Here is a 24,053-nt window from a genome sequence, read left to right on the forward strand (position 1 = left end):
TTTCGTCCACATCACCCTTCAGTCTCTGAATTGCATGGAAACTTTGCTAACAAGTTTGCTTTGGCCATTTATGGAATCAACAAATAACAAAAGCATATTATGGAGGTTCCCATTGTTTACACTTGTTAATAACAACAGTTACCAAACTGATACATTGTATAAGTGTAGTTGTTAGCAATGCAACAAACATTGTATGTGTATATAATGTGTTTTATATTGACAGTTCCTATGAGACTGGTAGGAGGTGGATCACCCGGTGAGGGTAGAGTGGAGGTGTACTACGGTGGTCAATGGGGCACTGTGTGTCATGATGGATGGGATAATGTTGATGCTGGTGTGGTGTGTAGAGGACTTGGATATGGGTCATCTGGAAGCGCTACATATTATGCTACATTTGGTCAAGGAACAGGACCAATCTGGTTGGATAGAATTGCTTGTAGAGGAAATGAATACAACTTAGCAAATTGTACTCATCCTGGATATGGTGTTCTGTATCGTTGCGGTCATTATGAAGATGCTGGAGTAGTGTGTAACAGTGGTGTTAGACGTAAGTTATTGGTGAAATATCTAAACTCACATGTACAATATAGTGAGTAATGGGGCCAAGAACATACATACTTAACACAAACCACAATAAAATTGTGACAACAACTACATCAATCATCAAAATGAATCTCATAATGATAGTGAGCGTACCACTTATACTTTCATAGATGCGTATTTTACTAGTGTATTTAATAGATATCTTTTAACAGTGTAGTGGGTATCTGTAAGCTTAAAATTTAGTGAAACAGGAGGCATGAGGTTTACATAGTGAAACATAGCAACTACAACATTGCTCTACAGAGGGGTCATTCCATGTCAAATCAACAAAGAATTTAGGATCACCTCTCAGATTTTTATGCAACTTGGTGTGTTTGTAGTACCTGTGGTGCTTATCACTCATGCAAAGTTTTAGCTACATACACCCCATAATTTCTGATTTATGATCACAAATATTTTGAATACTTCATGAAAAATTGGTTCATCTCCAGTTACAAAATCGATCATTACTTAGCACTGTGTAAATATTTGTAAACACAGTTTTCACTGATGGAAGACCATTGATTAATCTTTACTAAATTATGGGATATCTACTTAATTATGGTACTGTATTGAAAACTTTAATCCTTTTTATTTCAAAAAATGCTGCTTGAAATTCTTGTGAATATTGATTGGATCATGGCCTGTGTTTGATTCAATTTTTGTGGTGGAAGAGATGGTACAACATTCACATGTTTGTGGATGCTTGGTGAATGTAATTTATTGTTTACAATAAATTTAAGTTAACATGTAATGATTAGTGTCAGGGGAACTAGTGTTTTTATAGCGAGCTAAATTGGGCTAGAATCACTATACCGTGGGCATGTCACATGTGCCGTTTAGCAGATCGCGTATCCCTTATAAAACAAGAACAAAAACCAGTTAAGCAAGTTTTTTCAATCACATTTTTTGCACCTCTTGTTAGTGGAAGGAGACAATCTAGATGCGGAACAATACTTTATAGTTATCCCAGCCCTCCCTGTCCCAATTTTATGTTGCATAATACCTGGCAGCCGAGGATGGGATGGGTGCTGAAGCTTGCAGAGAAAATATCTTGAACATTAAAAATACAACTTAGGAAAGCTCCACCCAGCATGTGGGTGTACTGAAGTGTCCTATCCAGCACATGTGTGTGCTGATGTTCCCTATCCAGCACGTGTGTGTGCTGATGTTTCCTATCCAGCACGTGTGTGTGCTGATGTTTCCTATCCAGCACATGTGTGCGCTGATGTTCCCTATCCAGGATGTGTGTGTGCTAATGTTTCCTATCTAGCACATGTGTGTGTGTGTGCTGATGTTTCCCCTTATCTGGTACGTGTGTGCTGATGTGTTTTTTCCTATCCAGCACGTGTGTGTGCTGATGTGTTTTTCCTATCCGGCACATGTGTGTGCTGATGTGTTTTTCTTATCCGGCATGTGTGTGCTGATGTGTTTTTCCTATCCGGCACGTGTGTGCTGATGTGTTTTTCCTATCCGGCACGTGTGTGTGTGCTGATGTGTTTTTCCTATCTGGCACGTGTGTGCTGATGTGTTTTTCCTATCTGGCACGTGTGTGTGCTGATGTGTTTTTCCTATCCGGCACGTGTGTGCTGATGTGTTTTTCCTATCCAGCACGTGTGTACTGATGTGTTTTTCCTATCTGGAACGTGTGTGAGCTGACGTTTCCCCTTATCTTGCACGTGTGTGCTGATGTGTTTTCCTATCCGGCACATGTGTGTTCTGATGTGTCCTATCCAACACGTGTGTGTGCTGATGCACCCTACCCAGCATGTGTGCTTGCTGATGTATTACAAGGCAACACCTGCATGGTAATGGTTTTCCCAAAACTAAATATAAAATAAAAATAAAATACACACACACATACATATATGTAGTAGTTGTAACATGGGCACGAGTGATTTGCCTGAAATATACACAAATATACACACAAGCACGAGGGCGCAGCCCGAGTGCGAGTGTGTATATTTCAGGCAAATCACAAGTGCCCATGTTACAACTAATATATTCTACTTGGGTGAATCACCTGCAAGTGTACATGGAAACTGCTGGAATGCTTTGCGAGTGTATTTATATGGGACCGTGTGACTTTCGATTGTGGGTAACGTCGTAAGAGCAACGACAAGGCACTGCTGAGAGGCTGAATGTAAGTGTATCGTCACGAGCATGCAGATCGCTTCGATTGTGGGTACGCAATTAAACACAGGAAGCCCAAATACAAGCTGAACAGCTCATAATGAAGTTTAAGTGCACTATAAAGTACTTACTATACTAGCCATGAATAAACTAAAGCAGTGAATATGTTTAGATTAGATTAGATTAGATTATCAATTTTTGTCAAAAGACAAGGGTCACACAAAAGGCAAAGCCTGCAAACGTGCTCCCCTTACAAAGACATACATACATACATACAGTTACAAGTACAAAATAAAACATACAGCAAAAACATAACGCACGACAACTACATACCTATACAAAAAGAAAATTACAAAATCAGGTTAGCTGAGCAGAAATCGACGAAGTGCCATCCGAAAAGGAATTGCTTTGGAAATTTGTAAAATTTCTACAGGTACTGAGTTCCAAAGAAATGGAGAATTTATAAAAAAAGGAAAACGGTATGCGTTAATGGTAGATGATGATGTGGTAAGTGAAAGTGAATGGGATCTAGTATTGGTGCTTGAAAACTTGAAATGTGAGTTGAATGGGATAGAAACTCTGTCATGTAAAATATCGTGTACTTGAGTTATAGTAAAATAGGACTGATGAGTACGGAGCGCAGGCCATCTTAGGTCCTGCAAACAAGAAGTAGAAGATTTACAGCGCTATAATGGCCTAGCCAATTAAGCGCCACGCCCAGTCACTACGCGTGTGTGACATCGTGCCAGGTGTCAAAACGGCAATGTAAAGACGAATCAACTACACTAAAGTACTAACTTTACTAGCCATGAATAAGCTAATGTAGTGAATACTATTAACACTAATGGCCAAATCAATTAAACGCTATACCCAGTGTCTGTGGGACATCCCCACGTGACTATTGAATGTAACATGTTTAATATAAACTAACCTGTGACCTTCTTCATTCAGTAAAACAATGAACTATCTTCTTCCCCAAGTCCATGATCTATGCCTTGGCTCACTTTACAAAAACTAAAACCCACTATCGATCCTGTGAAGTGTCGCTATATTACACAGTTTCATCAAAGAAATCAAATAATTTCTGAGAATGATTGGAATGCATTAATGAGAATAGGAGGTAGTATATACAAGTTATATCACTCCTAGGAGGGATATAACTTGTATATACTACCTCCTATTCTCGTTACTGCATTCCTGAGCACTGCTAGCAGTACTATTATACCACTTATACACCTTCTCTTCCCTTTGAAGTGAGGTGTGAAAGTGGTATATATATATACAAGTATAAGAAAAAATTGGGAATTTTAAATTAGATTAGGGACAATGTATAATGCTGCAATAAAAAGTACTGAAACAAGCTGGATTGGAGTAGTACGTAATGTCCAAATACTGTAAAACAATAAGAAGTGAATATCCCTACTGTGCATTGAGTGTAGCACAGTAGGGATATTCACTTCTTATTGTTTTACAGTATTTGGACATTACGTACTACTCCGATCCAGCTTGTTTCAGTACTTTTTATTGCAGCATTATACATTGTCCCTAATCTAATTTAAAATTCCCAATTTTTTCTTATACTTGTTTGTGAAGTTTTTTTGCAAGCTCATGACCACTAAATATCTGCTGAGTTACTCACAGCACTATTATACTAGATTATGACTCATACAATAACAACTGATCAGTGGGCGTGGCTCTACATAAGCCTGCAGACAATAATGGACGTGGATTCGTGCATATCTACATGGGCGTGGCTACCATATGTCTACAGACAGTAATTTACGTAAGTGGGCGTGGATTCGTGCATACCTACACACTGATGAATGGACGTGGCTACCATATGTCTACAGACTGTAATTTACATAAGTGGGCATGGCTCACGAAAGAAGCAGAGCTACGCTATGACGTGTGGTAACACATTCACATTTAATTTAGCACGTAGGGTCAGACCCGAATAATCTGTAAAGCAGGACCTGGATGATCCGACTCGGTTTAACATTGTTACTAATTAAACTATATTTATTGACTTACACATTGCTATATAGTTCGCCGTGAGTTGCTCTTAGTCTCGCGTGGCCAGACCCACTCTTCACGCGGCACTTATCGATTGATAATTATAAGCGCCTAGCTGCGAGAGGGCCTGGTATAGTTCGAATAGCAAAGTTGTTATGACACCCTGAAATTTTTCAGGGTGATAATGAAACACCTGGTCAACTTTCATCACGCCACGTCACTTTTCGGGTTGTTAACAACATTCCTTTCTCTGTTGACTTATTTGCATCCTTTGGCATTCGCGATCAAGCTCGTTTGACTGCTTTGTCACACCCTTCTGGCACAAGTAGTGGCTGGCTCAAAACTATTCCTCGAGTCAGTCTGGGTTTGGCTATCCCTGGGCCTGAATTTGTTACTGGATTACGTATATGGTTGGGTGTTTCTTTGTTTCCGCTCTCTCCTTTGTGTACCTGTCTTTCTACCATCGATAACTATGGTGACCATCTGTTAGGTTGCTCTCAAGGCCCAATGAGAATATGTCGACATGATGCTCTGGTAAACATCATTTGTAATGCCCTTTCACAGGATCACCCTGGGGTTCTTAAGGAACAGAGAGCTTCTTATGATGATGGGTTGCGCCCTGGCGATGTTTTTCATCCTGACTTCCAGCATGGTCGTCCAGCTTACTTCGATGTCTCCATACGCTGCACCACTCAGCCTGCTTTTATCTCCTCCTGTGCCTCAAGTTGCTAGAAAGAACTTGCTACAACAACTGTCTGTGCAGTGGTCCAACAATGCTAAGATGATCTTGAGGTACTGGGCCCTTCAGGGCTCGGATGATGATGACAATCCCCTTTTCCCCTAGTAATAGTTTTCCCCCTGTAGCTAGCTGTAGTTTATGTAGTTTTAATAGTTGTTTGTAATTGTAATAAGTTACCAGCGTAACAAGCAAGTAGCTAATGCTTTCTACAGGTTATATAAATTTCTCTGTTGACAATAAGCCACCAGACCGCAATATGACGTATCGTGATGAAAGTTGACCAGGTGTTTCATTATCACCCTGAAAAAGCTCAGGGTGTCAGAACAACTTCGCTATTCGAACTATACCAGACCCTCTCGCAGCTAGGCGCTTATAATTACCAATCGATAAGCGCCGCGCGAAGAGTGGGTCTGGCCACGTGAGTCTCTCTGATTGACATCAACAGCAAGTCTGATGTACGTGTGCGTTTTTGGTACAACCGGCGACCACGAGTATTTGAATAGTTTGATGCAATATACACTGGTATGGAAGCCATACTGTAGTCTATTAACACTCAGCGGTAGAACCTTGACTGATGGCCATGGTAAAGAAGGATAAAAGGCAAGACAATAGCGCAAGCATTGTATGTTTATCAATATACCAAAGGTTTTTTCTTAAGCGATCTAGAAACGTTTCTGCGAAAGAATTAGGGCTGTAGCTGTAGCCAGTTTTCCGCTACGCTTGACTGAAGGCATCAGGCAGGTAGGCAGGCAGTAGAAAATTCCATTGACTAAATTTTTTTAAAAATTCTGTAGCAACTTGACGGAAACGTTTCGGGTCGATCTGAAGACACTTTTGGGCTTGGTTTTACCCAACCAATACTGTCATGTCGTTGTGAGGAAAAATCGCGGCAGGTTTTTGGGTTATATTATATCATGGATCGCCCCCACACCTTCGATGTCCCTAATATACAGTACTATCGTACTGTATGATATCAAGACACACGGTAGTGTGTCGTGCGGCCCAAGAAGTCGGCGCGCCACACCGTGAGTATATTAACAGGAAGAAAGAAAACGCAATTTTAACACCTATGTGATCCTTTATCCGATTGGAACCAAATTTGCTAGAGACGTGCCGCCCAGTTAGGGGAGTCTACATACCAAATTTGAAGAAAATCGCTCCAGCCATTTCCGAGATACGAGCGAACAAAATTTCGTTTTAATTTCTTTGTTTTTTTCTTCTTCATCTTCATTTCGCACACTTCGCAAAATTCGCCATAAAACACGAATGCGTACTCGGGTTGGGCTGAAATTTGGCACACTTAAAGGGCTCATTAAGGCGGATCTTCGTACCAACTTTGGTAGGAATCCGATGAACATTCACGGAGTTATGACCGATTATTTGCGTAAAATAAGGTCGAAGGTCTGTCACGCCTACAGGGTAAACTCCTTGGAGGAATCAGTTGAAAATTGATATGTAGATGGAGCAACCATCGTAGGAGTGCCTTTTTGTGGTTTGAAAGGAATCGGGATAAAGACCATGGAGATATGACACAAAACCCAACCTGTGTCAAAATTACGCGATCGATTTTTATGAATAAAAAAACTATTAGTTTTCGTGTCTACCAGGCAAACCGCTTAGAGCAACGAGCTGAAAATCAGTATGTAGCTGGAATAATCATCATAGAAAGTCCTTGCAGTAGTACAGAAGAATCGAATTACAAATCACTGAGTTATGATTCAAAAGGCAACTGTGAGGTATAGTGGTTGAAGGACGGCGATATAAGCCACACTGACTACTCCAATCACTGTAACTGGAGACAGTCTAGACGACACAACTACATGTGCTTTCACCTTAAGCCGAACTATATTTGGAATTGACAAGCATGCGCATACAGCATTACAACAAACAGTAATCTAAATATAGTAACATTACATAATGTCTGTCAATCCTCAACATCCTCCGGGGGGGGGGGGACACAAGGTATTGGTCCACTTCTTGATCTTTTCACGTCCTCTGTTTGCCGATTGACGAATTGGTCTAGCAGTTTCACTGCATTCAATGCTGGTCTCTCGGCTAGTGTCATTGTCACTGTTTAGTGATGGTGTCTCTGAGGCTGTAATCTCTAGTGGGTACAGTTTTGCTATCGGACGATTTGTCATTCCAGTAGAAGTCCTCAACTGCACGCTGCGAACAAATCCATCAGCACCCTTGTTCAGCTGTTCTATGATCCCTAGTCGCCATTGAACTCTCGGAGTGTCATCGTGGATCTGTACCACATCACCTACTCTTGCTGTCTGTACATTGTCGCCTGTCATACGGTGGAATTCACGTAAGGCAGTGAGATATTCCTTACTCCATCGACTCCAGAAGTGACTTAACACTACTGCCTGGGCTTTGGCTCTTCTTCGTACTTCTGATTCACTGCCATATGTCGGGTCATCAATCTCATCTGCTGTTACATCATGGTAGGGTAGGGTGGTAATTGTTCTGCCATACAGCAAATGGGCAGGAGTAATTGGACTGGGGTCATCCACATCAGGTGAGCTGTAGGTAATGGGGCGATTGTTCAGAACTGCTTCGACTTCTGTCACTAAGGTCTGGAGACTCTCAAGGGTGGCATGGGTACGGCCTAGCACCTTCTTCAGGGCTGACTTCGTCAATCCTATCAGCCTTTCCCAAAAGCCGCCGAACCAAGGCGCTCATTTGGGAATGAAGCGCCATTTAACTCCTCTCCTGGCAAGGTTCTCTGTTAATGCTGCAGATGACAGTAAACTCTGCAGCTTCTCGGTGGCGGCCAAATAGGTGGTAGCATTGTCTGACAGCATCAATCTTGGAAGAGATCTCCTACTGGTGAATCGTCTGAATGCCTGTAAGAAACACTCAAGGGTTAAGTCATTAACAATTTCCAGATGCGCAGCTCTGGATACAGCGCAGGTGAACAGACACACATAGACCTTCCGTTCACCATCACTGCTTCGGACATAGAGAGCACCCGTGAAGTCCATTCCAGTTACCTCAAATGGGTGGACTGCATTAACCCTGCACTTGACAAGCGGTGGAGGGTCTGGTATTGGGTACGGTCTACCTGCATTCTTCCTGCAGATGACACATGTGCGAAGCAATGACCTGATACGCTGTCTACCTGACGGTATCCAGTACTGCTGGCGTACCATTGTCAGGGTGGCATTAACACCACTGTGGTGTTGTGCAACATGTGTGTGGAGTATGACAAGGTTTGTGAAGTGGTGCTTAGATGGCAACAAATACGGGAACTTGGCAAGTTCTGAGAGTGGGGCATTGTGAATACGCCCACCACATCTAAGCAATTCATGGTCATCTAGGAACAGTCTTAGCTGTCGCACCAATGGAAGACGATTACGTGATCGTGACTGAAGATTAGTAATCTCCTCTGAAAACACTTCATGTTGAATTGCTTGCACCCACTTCAACTTAGCCGTTGTCAACTCAGATGGTGTAAGGTGTCCTACAGTGTTGTTTGGATGCTGTGTGAAGCGAAGTACATATGCAGTGACTGCGAGTAGCCTCTGTAGACTACTGTACTTGGCAATGTCCATGACCTGCGAAATACCTGTTGGTGTGATATGAGCGCTATGAGCAGAGACTTGATCAATTGGCTGGTCATCTAATTCCTCTTGCAGTTGAGTGAGCAGTGCTTCTGAAGATGGATCCCATGTTGGCCACTGGTCGTGTAACCGCAACCATGATGGGCCTTGTTGCCAGATAGTTGCTGAAGCCAACTGTTGTGCACTGATTCCTCTTGTCAAGAGGTCAGCAGGGTTATCTGCCGATGGACAATATTGCCAGCAAGAAGATACCAATCGTATTTCACGTACTCTATGGTCAACAAATGGCTTAAGCTTCTTCTGACTAGCAATCCAGTGCAATACTATTTGACTATCTGACCACAGGTACAGTGTGCAGTCAATATTCAGATATGTCCTAACAAAATCACTTAGTCTCGCTGCAAGCACTGCTGCCATCAACTCCAACTTCGGTAATGTTATCTGCTTAAGTGGAGCTGCTCTCGACTTGGATATTACAAGTGAAGCTGGTTGCTGATCCTGTTGCAAGTAAGCAACTGCTCCGTAAACCTTGAGGCTTGCATCTGCAAAGACATGCAAGTTAGTAACAGCATTCTCAGAAGGTGGAGTTGAGGCAGTGTACTTGCGAGGAAACAGGAACATTGTGGCATGGCATCTGTGATGTTGGCAGCAATAGTATGCCATTCGGTGGATAGGTCTGCTTTCAGTGGAAGGTCCCACTCGACACGTTCTTGCCACAGTTGCTGGAGAAAAAGCTTTGCTCTGATAGTGACGGGTGAGGTGAACCCCAATGGGTCAAAGATTCCAGAGGACCACCTTAGTATCTCTCTCTTGGTGGTATCAGGTAAGGTGGCAGTAGCTGTACAGGGTGAAAGAAAAAGCTGATCACTCTTGGTGTTCCAGTACACTCCAAGCACCTTAACAGGGTTACTAGACTCAAAAACCTGTTGTGTTGATGCTAAGTCTTGTAAGTGTGTGCAATTGGAGGACCAGGAACGTAGATTGAAGCCAGCATTACTTAGTAATGATCGCGATTCACTAAAGTATTCGAGTGCAGCTTGTTCAGTCGCACAACCTGACAGCACATTATCTACGTACAAGTTGTTGAGGAGATCCTTGGACACTGGTGAAACATTCTGAGTCAAGTGAAAGGTAAGTGCAGCATTCAACATGAAAGGGGAACTAGTGGCACCAAACAAAACTACTCTAAACCTATAAGTGATGAATGGGCTATGTTCGTCTGTGTGGTCTGACAGCCATAGGAAACGTGTGCTGTCCCTGTCAGCCTCATCAAGGTAAACATGGAGGAAAGCCTTTTCGATGTCAGCTGAAAAGGCAAACCTGTGTTGGCGAAAGTGGAGAAGGATTGCAGAGAGGTCATTGAGGAATGGTGGACCTGGGTGCAGACAGTCATTTAGACTTGGAACAGTGGGGGACTGCTTACAGCTGCAGTCGTACACAATCCGGATTGGTGTCGTGGCCGACTCCTTCCTCACAGGGTGGTGGGGAATATAGTGTACATTAGTCTTACTGCTAATGGTATCCACCTTCTCAATGAAGCCTCGCTTCTCCTGTTCCTCAATAATTCCTCCATAGATCTTCAATAGCCCTGGAGTCTTGGCTAGTCGAACTGCTAGTGATCTAGTTCTCCTGGAACATACAGTGTAGTTAGACGGTAGCGGTGGGTGACTGTCCTTCCATGGGAAGCGTAGGCTGTATGTTCCATCAGGCTTAGTAGTGATGTGTGTATGCATGTATTGTCCAAGAAATGCGTCATCCGGGGCTTCTCCTGCTGGCGTGGTACCTACAGATTCTGATTCCCAAAAGCACATGTGATCACCTTCAGTGGTGCAGGACAGAATAGCAATGTGAAGGTTTGCTGTCTCAATAGGGCGGGACAAGGGAAGTGGTCCAGAGAGTAGGTAGCCAAGGTGTGATTGTACAGCGGTTGGTCCTTCACCCCGAGCTATGCAGTCTTGGACAAACTTCCAGTAGTAATCTGCCCCAATAAGGACAGAGATCTCGAAGTTCTCGTCTGATGTTACTGGATGGGCAAGAGGTAGGTCTTTGAGGTACGGTATTTCCTTCAGGCAGGCACACACTGAATTACGGATTGGTGCCGCAAGCTTGGGAACAACTAGGGCTGATATTGGAATGCGACTGCCACTTAAGGTGTGAACAAACAATGTCACAACTTCTAGGCTCCTAGGAGATGATACTTGTGCCCCAAATGATGACACTGATATGTTTTCGTGATGAGTAGGCTGAAGGTGTAGCCTATTAGCCAGTTGCTGTGTGACAAAGGATCGCTGAGCTCCTTCGTCAAATAGGATATTCCCTTCATCTGTAGTTGTCTCAGACGAAACAGCAGCAATTGCAGTCTTCAGCAGACAGACACTGGTGTAATAGGCTGACAGTGGAGTCATTGTAGTCAGTGAGGCTTCAGTTGAAGCCTGTTGAGTGGGTGCTGACACTGTGTTAGCAGGTTGTGAGGTGCTGACAGGGGTTGATGGTACATCTGTAACAAGAAAGGCGTGGCAAAGACTAGTGTGGTGTCGTTTCCTGCACTCTCTGCAGGTAAACTTGGAGTGACACTGTGTTACCTTGTGTTTAGCTAAGCAGTTGTAACACAAGCTCTCCCTACGTACAATTGCTAATCTCTCCTTAGGGTCAACAACCTTGCTACACTTGATTGGTTTGTGGTCACCCTTACAAAACACACAAACTTGTTCCCTTCTTGGTTGTTTATCATGGGTGTGATGACTGCATGTTGTTTTGTATGCAGATGTGTGAAACGAGCCAGTGGTTGGCATGGTGGTATCATGGCTAACGGTTTTCCCTATATACTGTTGACTCATCTCGAATATCTGAATCTCTTTGAGCATGCTGGCCATAACATCATCTATGCTCCATTCTGAATTACAGTGCTCACGTGCCATGTGCGTCTTAGTCTCAATGGGAAGCTTACTTAATATTGATGAGGTCAGTAGGGAGCCATACGTATCAGAGGACTTGCCTAGAGATAACAAGGCCCTCATGTGCTTCTCTATTGTATCGTAAAAAGCCTGCAAGCTAGATAAACTGTTGGATGGCTTCCCTAAATTCAGTAGTGCTTCCATGTGAGCGTTAACAAGTTTATATGACTGGCCAAATCTGTCCTTGAGCAAGGTGACAGAATGTGCATAATTGTCATCTGTAAGGGGAAAACCGGCAATGACACGAGCTGCGCCACCATGTAATTGTGCACGCAAATAGTTGAATTTTTGCACACCACTGAGGCTCAGGTTCGAATTTACAGCTGCATCAAACGAGTCCCAAAACGTTCGCCACTGTAGGGGGTCTCCACCAAATGTGGGCAGGGATAGCTTAGGGAGCCGGCTAATGTTTTGAAACGTGTGTGATGTAGCTGTTGTGTCATGTGCATGTGTATGTAGACTAGTAGGACTCACGCTTGTTGGAGTTGTAGCTGTGAGTGAAGTACCAGATGTATCACTTCGAGTGTCAGCTGCTGAGGTTGATAATGGAACTGGAGGAGGAGACATTGTAGTCGGCGGTGGTGACACTGTAGATGGCGGTGGTATGTTGGCCTTACGAATAAACTCTGTAAGAAAGGCAATCTGTTCTTCCAGGGTGCTTAGATAGGTGTCAGCATTACAGATCTCTTCTTCTAAGTCGGTTTCTGTCTGGATTTTCGCTGCAATCGCTGTATCGAGCTCGGCAATCTGAGCACGTTTGTCTCTCAGTTGGGTGGCGGTAGTGGTAGCAACCAACTTGCGAGATTCTTTGACGGACTGGGAGTTCACGCCTTCAAGATCAGCGGAGATCATGTCTTCTACCTTTGCTAGTAGCTTAGTGATGCTGCCCTTTATTCCGCGGCGTTTGGAGTGAAGGCGTTGAATATCGTCCATACTTTCGTCACAGTGCCAATATGCCAAGTTCGTCACAGCACCAATGTGCCAAGTTCGTCACAGCACCAATGTGAGGTATAGTGGTTGAAGGACGGCGATATAAGCCACACTGACTACTCCAATCACTGTAACTGGAGACAGTCTAGACGACACAACTACACGTGCTTTCACCTTAAGCCGAACTATATTTGGAATTGACAAGCATGCGCATACAGCATTACAACAAACAGTAATCTAAATATAGTAACATTACATAATGTCTGTCAATCCTCGACAGCAACTACGTGCAGCAAATGCGAGATCGAGATACTCTAATAGAACAGTCACCCTAATAAAGCATTCAGCTGCATTTATAACTTACTCAGTTATATTACATTGCAAGTTATTCTGTAGGGAATTCGGCTACAAACAAGTCACCCTGTAGTCAGATCAGCTAGAAGAAGGTACCTAATAGAGAGTTCAGCTACAAAGAAGCCATCATGTAGAGAGTTCAGCTCAAATAAATCACCCTGTAGAGAATTCAGCTACAAACAAATTACCCTGTAGAGAGATCAGCTAGAAGAAGTTACGTACCTTGTAGAGAGTTCAGTTACAAAGAAACAATCATGCAAAGAGTTTAGCTGCAAACAAATCACCCAGTAGAAAGTTCCGCTATGAACAGATCACACTGTAGAGAGTTCAGTTAGAAACAAATCATCCTGTAGGTAGATCAGCTAGAAGAAGTCACTTTGTAGAGAGTTCAGCTACAAAGAAACAACCATGTAGAGTTCAGCTAGAAGAAATTACATTGTAGAGAGTTCAGCTACAAAGAAACTACCACTCATGTAGAGAGTTCAGCTGCAAACAAATCGCCCTGTAGAGAATTCAGCTACAAACAAATTACCCTGTAGAAAGATCAGCTAGAAGAAGTTACCTTGTAGAGAGTTCAGCTACAAACAAATCACCCTGTAGAGAGTTCAGCTAGAAACAAGTCACCCTGTAGAGAGATCAGCTAGAAACAAGCCACCCGTAGAGAGTTCAGCTAGAAGAAGTTACATTGTAGAGAGTTCAGCTACAAAGAAGCTACCATGTAGAGAGTTCAGCTGCAAACAAATTGCCCTGTAGAGAATTCAGCTACAAACAAATCACCCTATAGAAAGATCAGCTAGAAGAAGTTACCTTGTAGAGAGTTCAGCTACTAACAAATCACTCTGTAGAGAGTTCAGCTACAAACAAGTCACCCTGTAGAGAGTTCAGCTAGAAACAAGCCACCCGTAGACAGTTCAGCTAGAAGAAGTTACACTGTAGAGAGTTCAGCTACAAAGAAGCTACCATGTAGAGAGTTCAGCTGCAAACAAATCGCCCTGTAGAGGATTCAGCTACAAACAAATTACACTGTAGAAAGATCAGCTAGAAGAAGTTACCTTGTAGAGAGTTCAGCTGCAAACAAATCACCCTGTAGAGAGATCAACTAGAAACAAGCTACCCGTAGAGAGTTCAGCTAGAAGAAGTTACATTGTAGAGAGTTCAGCAGTTTAGCTGCAAACAAATCGCCCTGTAGAGAATTCAGCTACAAACAAACCACCCTGTAGAAAGATCAGCTAGAAGAAGTTACCTTGTAGAGAGTTCAGCTACAAACAAATCACCCTGTAGAGAGTTCAGCTACAAATAAGTCATCCGGTAGAGAGATCAGCTAGAAGGATCACCTTGCAGAGAGGTCAGCTACAAAGAAATCACCCTGCTTCATCTTTTCTTCTTCCTGTAGTAAAGAAAAAATGACAGGTTAAAAAGCCCTAAAGCCGGCCATGGGCCGGCTTTGGGGTATACAAATACAAAAAGAAGTGAAATCTAATCCAAAACAGCCAAGCTGTAAAAAAAGAGTGTGGCCCTGAGAAAGGCTATGATGAAAAAAGATGTGAAATCCAAGGTGGCGGCCAAGAAATGGCTGTGATGGTAGGTTAATGGTAAAAATTTTAATAACAACATTTCAGTGAATTTGGTGCCGCTTGGTCTTGGCACAAAATTCACCTGAATTGTCGTTATTAAAATTTTTACCATTAACCTACCATCACAGCCATTTCTTGGCCGCCACCTTGGATTTCACATCTTTTTTCATCATAGCCTTTCTCAGGGCCGCACTCTATTTTTACAGCTTGGCTGTTTTGGATTAGATATATATATGTATACTCATCCACATGCAAGTGCCCATATTTCCCTCCTTGGCTGGGCCATTTACAACCCAAATGAAATTTGCTGTTTTTGTTAAAGTCACGGTGTGGTGGTTGGTTGGTTAAGGCCTCACGTTGTACGGACATAACATATAGGTATGCATAATCTGCATGGAGAAGTATGCATACAATAGGTAATATTAATGTAAGTATACTCAATGTATATTGCTTGGACTGTCAATATGATACAAGTGAATGCATCATGTTAACCACTTTTAAAGTCTACTTGTCTAATAAAGACCACTATTTTTGGAATGGCTAGAAAGGGTTATGCTTTGGTGCTATACGTTAATATCCATCTAAAGAAGTATAAATTAACTGTAGCAAATAGGTGGTTTTTCAATACAGGTGGTCACTAATACAGGTTGCACTGTACCTAGACACCTTCACTTCGTTAGACAAACTTGGCATGGTCTTGTTGTGAGTTGTTTATTGGAGCTGTACACTCCAATAATAGGCTACAAAATTCCATTGTATGCCACAACATAATTCATTATATCTCTTGAATCCACCATAAAATTTTTTATCAAACATAGACCATGACCCAATCATTATTCACAGCAAATTCAAAGAATTTCAAGAAGCTTTTTGAAATATAAAGGATTAAAGTTTTCAGTACAGTACTTTTGAACCATAATTAAGTAGATATCCGATAATTCAGGATCACTAGAAAGGCCAATACACAGTCTTCAATCAGTGAAATTGTGTTTACAAATATTTACATGGTACAAAGTTACCGTTGATTTTGTAATTAGAGATGGATCAATTTTTCATGAAATATTCAAAATATATGTGGTCATAGATCAGAAACTATAGGGTGTATGGAGCTAAAAATTTGCATGAATGATAAGCACCACAAGTACTACAAACACACTCCTTGTTAATTTGACATGGAATGACCCAGAATTGAGATTGGTGTTAATAAGTTCACCACAGATAGGCACCCGCCCATTATGCTCAAAATTTTACCTATTATGCTATGCTGCACTGCTCAAAATTTTTACTTATTGTGCTCAAATTATGCTCAAGTTTTATGCCTCATTTCCCATGTTTTGCTAATAAATTTGCAGTTATGGGCACATAATCAGTGGCTGAAGTACATCTTTGCTCTTCAAAACTGCATGTGACAGAAAAGATCGATATACTCTAATAGAACAGTCAGGTGCCTGGTTGTTCAATTAGAGTTATTGACTGTTCTATTAGAGTATATTGACCTTTTTCTGTGATATGCAGTTTGACCACCAAGGATTTGTAGTGTGGATCAAATATTCTTCCTATTATGCTAGCATTATGCTCAATGCTTTCAGGCACCTATTATGCTCATAATTATGCTAGCATAATCGGCGGGTCCCTAACCACAGATTAGCAAGTTCCCAAGATATATAACTGTATATTCCACTTACACATAAGGAATGATTTGTAAAGAAAAGTATGTAACATGTATACCTCTGAGGCTACAGAAACTAAACAAAGATAATTGAAATACCTGTGACCAAGGTGCATTGGTTTGATTTTAGATTTGTGTAGTAATGGCTTACTTTACAATGATTTATTATAGCAATCTTTTAAAACCGTGTTGAAATCACCCAAACAGGTATTACTGGTTGATTTATCCACCACCGTCATCTGATGGTGGTCGGGTTTCTGTCTGCCATGGGAAAATCTAACCAAAATTGTAAGCTGGGACTTAAATCGGGAAGTTATATGTATATTAGATGGCTTGGTGAATACTTTTGAATGGCAAAGAGGATTTTTCAGATTTTTGACATACTTTGGGCATATCAGGCATCACTTAGTATTCAGGGAGGCAGACCCTATTAGAGTCCTCGTACTATCACATCCTGACTGGAGATGCTAAATCATGGGCATGCGCACACCTGCCATGTTGTATTCAGCCGTGCCTATACTCACTACCCACACTTAACTCTGACACAGGGTACTGTTAAGGCATATTGGTAAGTATTAGCACAGACAGGCTCCTGCTAGACTGTATCTAAGACAGGTAAATTTTGTTTTTTGGTAGGGTATACTCTGACAGTGGATACTTCTTCTGTCACATAGAGAATAGCATTGACACTGACAGGCTCCTGCCAGACTGTACATACCACCAGTAGTACTGCTTCTGTGACTCTGGGTAGCACTAGCACTGACAAACTATAGCCAAAATTCACATCACGCTGTAGGTACACACTTATGTGGACATGGCTGACTCACATGACACCTACAGTGAATAAAAACTACACATGATAGAGTTAAAGTATATACATTCTTTTGTGACCTACAGTGAATTAAAACAATGGATACACAAATTCTTACGAATTAGCTAAAGGTATTATATCGTGTTTTTCTTTTCACTATTTATTTATGTGACCCCATTGCTATTACAGCTGCATGCACATGTCTACAGTTACTCATGCATGAGCTGTGGTTACTGCTCACTGAACACACCAGGCCATTTTTTTTTGCTCTTCTGACTTTATGCACATTGAGTTGCTCAAATCCTTGAATGGGTGTCAATTCCTCAGGCACTATGATTAACTTGCTTGTTTCCTGCAATAACAAACTTTATAAACACACAACCACATATACATAAAAAAACACATCAGATATAAGATATTCTAGTACGTGATCATGACTTTCCAACTGGGGACAATTTGGTGACAGACAGAGTAACCCCAGTACAAACCAGTGGGAGGGATTCTTCCTTTTGTCCTCTTTGTCCGTGGCATGATGGCTCACCCTTAACAACTGATGAGTCACGCTGTACACACTAGGAGGCATGTGTTGAATGCTGCTCATGTACAAATTCTAGTTAACACTCATACTTTTGAATGGCAAAGGGGATTTTTCAGACTTTTGACATAGTATCAGGCCATAGAAAGGCGTGAGAAATGATTTTCACCCAAGCAGAACCCCAAGTAATACCACTACATATACAAGCCAGAGTAAATATCTTTAACTGAATCTTCAAGTATACCACTAACATACACACAGCACACAGAGTATCTTTATACATACTCCAAGCACTTACAAGTTGGATGGATTAAGTGTGGTAGTACCAGGGGCAGGGTTGATATCAGAATACATTTGGAATATGCCTCCCATCAGTACCAGCCGCAGTTTATACCCATTAACTTCGTTTACTGACAACGTACAAGATAAGAACAGCTGCCATATGACTAGTGAGGAATAGTAATGAATCAAACACTCATTTTTGATTGGAGGCTCTCATAGTTTTGGTTTTATTGAAGATGTATAGGTCTGCAAGTGTAAAGGGAAATCAGTAGTAAATGAAGATTGAAAGTAATAAATACACCCTTGTTGAAAATTAGGTAAATGGTTCCTTTTGGATAGCTGGACACCTAATCCAACGTGAAGCAACGTAGGTTGATATCAATGTCCACCAAATGGAAAGAACATATTCCTTACCTCGTGCATACTTCGAACACTCCATAATATCCAACTATGCATGGGTGAATTGATGGACTTTGTGGTATGTTGTGCAAGGTAGCCAAATTAGAATTTACTGATATGTGGGATAGGTGATAATTGCTTTCTATGCATTGCAGCCAGTGCAGATGGTGAAGGTGAAAGAAGAGGGTACTCTAGGCTGTCATTGCCACATCTGTTTAAACTGCATGCATGGTATCGTGCGTAATTGTACACATAGCCTCCAGGAGCAAGATCTACACTCACACTCCATGTGGGAATCATCCGATATGTAACTACTGAAATAGCAGTAGAGGGATGAGGAATACATTGTAGAATGTATAGCATTATTGTTGCTGTAGAATCTATCTAATCAAAAACAACTAAGCTGTAAAAAAAGGTGCGGCCCCAAAAAGGCCATGGTGAAAAAAGATTTGAAATCCAAGGTGGCGGCCAAGAAATGGCTGTGATGGTAGGTTAATGGTAAAAATTTTAATAACGACAATTCAGGTGAATTTGGTCTTGGCACAAAATTCCCCTGAATTGTCGTTATTAAAAGTTTTACCATTAACCTACCATCACAGCCATTTCTTGGCCGCCACCTTGGATTTCACATCTTTTTTCACCATGGCCTTTTTGGGGCCGCACCTTTTTTACAGCTTAGCTGTTTTTTGATTAGATTTCACTTCTTTTTGTGTTTGTATACCCCAAAGCCGGCCTATGGCCGGCTTTGGGGATTTTCTTTTCTCTACCACAGGAAGAAGAAAAGATGAAGCAGATGTTAAATACTTTAAATATTTCTGATTTTATCAGTCAATGTACAAATTATATATAATACATATATTTATTACAGAACACTCTACACGGTGGTTTCTTTATAACTGAACACTCTACAAAGTGACTTCTTGTAGCTGATATGTCTACAGGGTGATTTGTTTGTAGCTGAATTCTCTACATGATGGTTTCTTCGCAGCTGAACTCTCTACATGGTGGTTTCTTTGCAACTGAACTCTCTACAAGGTGGCTTCTTCTAGCTGATATTTCTACAGGATTTGTTTGTACTGTAGCTGAACTCTCTACATGATGGTTTCTTTGCAGCTAAACTCTCTACAAGGTAACTTCTTTAGCTGATCTCTGTACAGGGTGAATTGTTTATAGCTGAGCTCTCTACAAGGTGACTTCTTCTAGCTGATCTTTCTACAGGGTGATTTGTTTGTAGCTTAACTCTCTACAAAGAACTTCTTCAAACTGATCTCTGTGCAGGGTGAATTGTTTGTAGCTGAACTCTCTACAAGGTAGCTTCTTCTAGCTGATCTCTATACAGAGTGACTTGTTTGTAGCTGAACTCTCTACATGATGGTTTCTTTGTAGCTGAATTCTCTAAAAAGTAACTTCTTCTAGCTGATCTTTCTACAGGGAGATTTGTTTGCAGCTGAATTCTCCACAAGGTAATTTGGTTGCAACTGAACTCTCTACATGGTGATTTCTTGTAGCTGAGCTCTCTACAAGGTGACTTCTTCTAGCTGAACTCTCTACAGAGTGATTTGTTTGCAGCTGAACTCTCTACATGATGGATTCTTTGTAGCTGAACTCTCTACAAGGTGACTTCTTCTTGCTGAACTCTCTACAAGGTGAATTGTTTGTAGCTGATCTCTCTACATGATAGTTTCTTTGTAGTTGAACTCTCTACAAGGTAACTTCTTCTAGCTGATCTTTCTACAGAGCAATTTGTTTGTAGCTGATTTCTCTACAGGATGATTTGTTTGCAGCTGAACTCTCTACAAGGTGACTTCTTCTAGCTGAACTCTCTACAGGGTGATCTTTTTGTAGATGACTCTACAGAGTGATTTGTTTGCAGCTGACCTCTCTACATGATGGTTTCTTTGTAGCTGAATGCTCTACAAGGTAACCTCTTCTAGCTGATCTCTCTACAGGGTGAACTGTTTGCAGCCGAACTCTCTGCAGGGTGATTTAAATGCTCTACAGGGTGATTTCTTTGCAGCCGAACTCTCTACATGATGGTTTATTTGTAACTGAACTCTCTACAAGGTAACTTCTTCTAGCTGATCTTTCTACAGGGCGGTTTGTTTGTAGCTGAATTCTCTACAAGGTGATTTATTTGCAGCTGAACTCTCTATAGGGTGAATTCTTCTAGCTGAACTCTCTACAGGGTGATCTTTTCATAGCTGAACTCTCTCCAGGGTGATTTTTTTCAGCTGAAGTCTCTACATGATGGTTTCTTTGTAGCTGAACTCTCTACAAGGTGACTTCTTCTAGCTGATCTCTCTACAGGGTGATTTGTTTGCAGCTGAACTCTCTACATGGTGCATAGTTTCTTTGTAACTGAACTCTCTACAAGGTAACTTCTTCTGGCTGATCTCTCTACAGGGTGATTTGTTTCTAGGTGAACTCTCTACAGGGTGACTTGCCTGTAGCTGAATTGTCTATCAGATTAACTGGTTGTAACTGAAATCACTACAGAATAACTTGCAATGTAATATAATTCTTTGATGGAGTAAGTTATAAACGTAGCCGAATGCTCTATTAGGGTGACTGTTCTATTAGAGTATCTTGATCTCGCATTTGCAACACGTAGTTGGCTTTCGAATCATAACTCAGTGGTTTGTAATCCGATTCTTCTGTACTACTGCAAGGACTTTCTATGATGATTATTCCAGCTACGCACCGATTTGCAGCTCATTGCTCTAAGCGGTTTGCTTGGTAGGCATGAAAACTAATAGTTTTTTTATTCATAAAAATTGATTGCATAATTGTGACACAGGTTGGGTTTTGTGTCATATCTCCATGGTCTTTATCTCGATTCTCTTCAAACCACAAAAAGGCACTCCTGCGATGGTTACTCCATCTACATATCAATTTTCAACTCATTCCTCCAAGTGGTTTACCCTGTAGGCGTGACAGACCTTCAACCTTATTTTACGCACATAATCGGTCATAACGCCGTGAATGTTCATTGGATTCCTACCAAACTTGGTACTGAGATCCGCCTTAATGAGCCCTTCATGTGTGCCGAATTTCAGCTCGATTGGAGCATGCATTCGTGTTTTATGGCAGATTTTGCGAAGTGTACGAAATGAAGAAGTAGAAGAAAAAAACGAAGAAATTAAAATGAAATTTTGTTCGCTCGTATCTCGGAAATGGCTGGACCGATTTTCTTCAAATTTGGTATGTAGACTCCCATAACTGGCAGACACGTCTGTAGCAAATTTGGTTCCAATCGGATAAGGGATTACAGAGCTACATAGGTGTGAAAATTGCATTTTCTTTCTTCCTGCTAATATACTCACGGTGTGGCGCGCCGGCTTCTTGGGCCACACGACATATCGTGTGTCTTGATTTGGTTTAAGAGTTAAGTGGGGTTTTAGGTTTAACTTGTTTATTACAAACTGTTTACCGAAGTGTGATGGACGTCAAAACATACCTGCCTAGTATAACAAGCTGTTTACCACTGTATTTATTATGTTTAGTTTTATGTAGGATGATGTATAATGTCTATTTTTCTGTACTTTACAACTAGTCAGATGGGGAGGGTGACATATCTTTGCTGCTGTTTAGTAAGCAGGCTGTTGTTTATGCCAAGTAGTTCACTCAAGAGATTGCAGACATGGAAGTATTTAGTTGTGGTGTGTTTTTTTAGCTAATGAGCACATACACAGGTGATGTACATACTCAAACGTAACTTATATGGATTACTATTGTATACAGAGAAGTGCTCCTGTTAATCAGCCAAAGGTAAAGTACAGCATGTAAAAGCTCAAGGCAGTACAGACTGCCATGGTCATAACTGAAATAGTGAGCTGCACATTGATAGTTGTTAAAAATGATGCATATAGCAGTGTGTATGTTACATGTAAATGTCAGTAGTACACCTTGATGCTGCTAATCTTGGTATCACCAAGAAACGCAAGTTTTTCTAAAGGGGGCTTTTCAGTATCCTTTGACCCTTACACTAACACTGTATACTGTGTTTTGGAATAGCAGTACCTAACCTGGTATAGTGACAAGGGCAGATTTAGGGGGGTGCTTGGGGGGCTGAAGCATCCCTCTTCCAAATTATACAACGAGCAAGATAGGAAGCTTCTAGAAGCTGTAGTACAGGTGCAGTTGCATTTTATACACATGTATGGACAATGAAAAGATGGAAAGAGCAAGGGGAATAGCTATCTTATCCAAGAATTACTAAGAGGGGTTCAGAATTATACTTTTGGAGTAAGTCTTACATTAGAAGCTGCTAAAATCTAAATACTCTAATAGAACAGTCAACTACTGTAATAGAACACCCATCATTAAAACTATAATTTCAAGAAGTTACCAGAGTGTAAACTGGAATTAAACCTATTCTTCTAGACCTGTGCACTGCTACCATCACCACTGTACCAACATCCTACCATATACCAATCACTTTAGATGAATATACCAATCATGTGATTGGTATACTCGGGATATGACTAAATATACTCACTCGAGCGCTGCACGCTCTTGTGAATCGTGCATATATTTTAGTCATATCCCTCGTAAGCGTGTTATAACTATAAAATATATATGCCATGAAACTTCAAAGGCACCGCTGGTTGCACATAGGGCATATACACCCCAAACCCACAGGTGAGTGTGTATATACCAGGGGCGGATCCAGGAGCTGGCAAGGGGAGGGGCACAAATAGGCTAAGTTGTAGGAGGTTGGGGAAAGCCAGATTCTCTTGTTAGTTGCTGCATTTTTGAAGCAGCAGATAATCACCTCTATAGTAGTGTCTCACTGTTGATTTTTACCATTTTGATGATTGTGAAGTCTTAAAAGCTGTTTAAAAGGCTCTGAATGTCTTAAACAACATGATAATTATTTTAGAGGCGCTTAGTACATACGGAGGTGCTGGGTGACAATTTATCAGCTAGTTTGACTTTGTTTAGCTTTGGTTTCAGGTGAATTTGTATTAAATGCTAGCAAAATGTATATATTTTCATGAGCTTTATAAACTGATCTTGGCCTGAAAAAGTTTAGTGTTTAAATCAGAAGCATATGGCTGGCTCCTCCGCTCCTCTACATGGAGGGGAGGGGGGGGGGGCATTTGCCCCAAATGCCCCATCCTGGATCCGCCATTGTATACCTGTATATACCACCTGGGAAGCCACATGACACAGTAATGTGTCACGATTACGGGCTGATAGCCCAATGTGGGTGGGCAAACGATGCCCGTGCTAGCATGACTAATCACCCAGATGACTCAGGCTAATAGCCTTTGTCGTGCTAGGCGATCAATCACCCCAGCCAGTAAGAGTCCAACCACTGGATTCATTTTATAACCATACCTTGCAACTTTGATGATGGATGGCAGTAAGTAACATTGCTCCTACGTTTGTTGATATGAACGGACAGGTCCTGGGAATAGACAGAGATATGTTTACTAAGTCCCACAATCAATTTGATTCTTCATTGTGTGCTGAATTGCGAGAGGAACGCTACCAGTGTGTCTACCAT

The 24,053-nt window shown here is 41.5% G+C and overlaps 1 protein-coding gene across 1 annotated transcript in view; it reads left to right on the forward strand.

Moving 5' to 3' along the window:
* The window catches only part of LOC136255256 (deleted in malignant brain tumors 1 protein-like), a 41,623-nt gene that overhangs the window by 11,207 nt on the left and 6,363 nt on the right, over positions 1-24,053 (forward strand). Inside the window, exon 2 of the mRNA XM_066047982.1 lies at positions 224-547. Coding sequence (XP_065904054.1) covers positions 224-547 — 324 coding nt within the window. The remainder of the gene's footprint in view (positions 1-223; positions 548-24,053) is intronic.

This window comes from Dysidea avara, chromosome 5 (genome assembly GCF_963678975.1).
Source record: "Dysidea avara chromosome 5, odDysAvar1.4, whole genome shotgun sequence".
Taxonomy (NCBI): Eukaryota; Metazoa; Porifera; class Demospongiae; order Dictyoceratida; family Dysideidae; genus Dysidea; species Dysidea avara.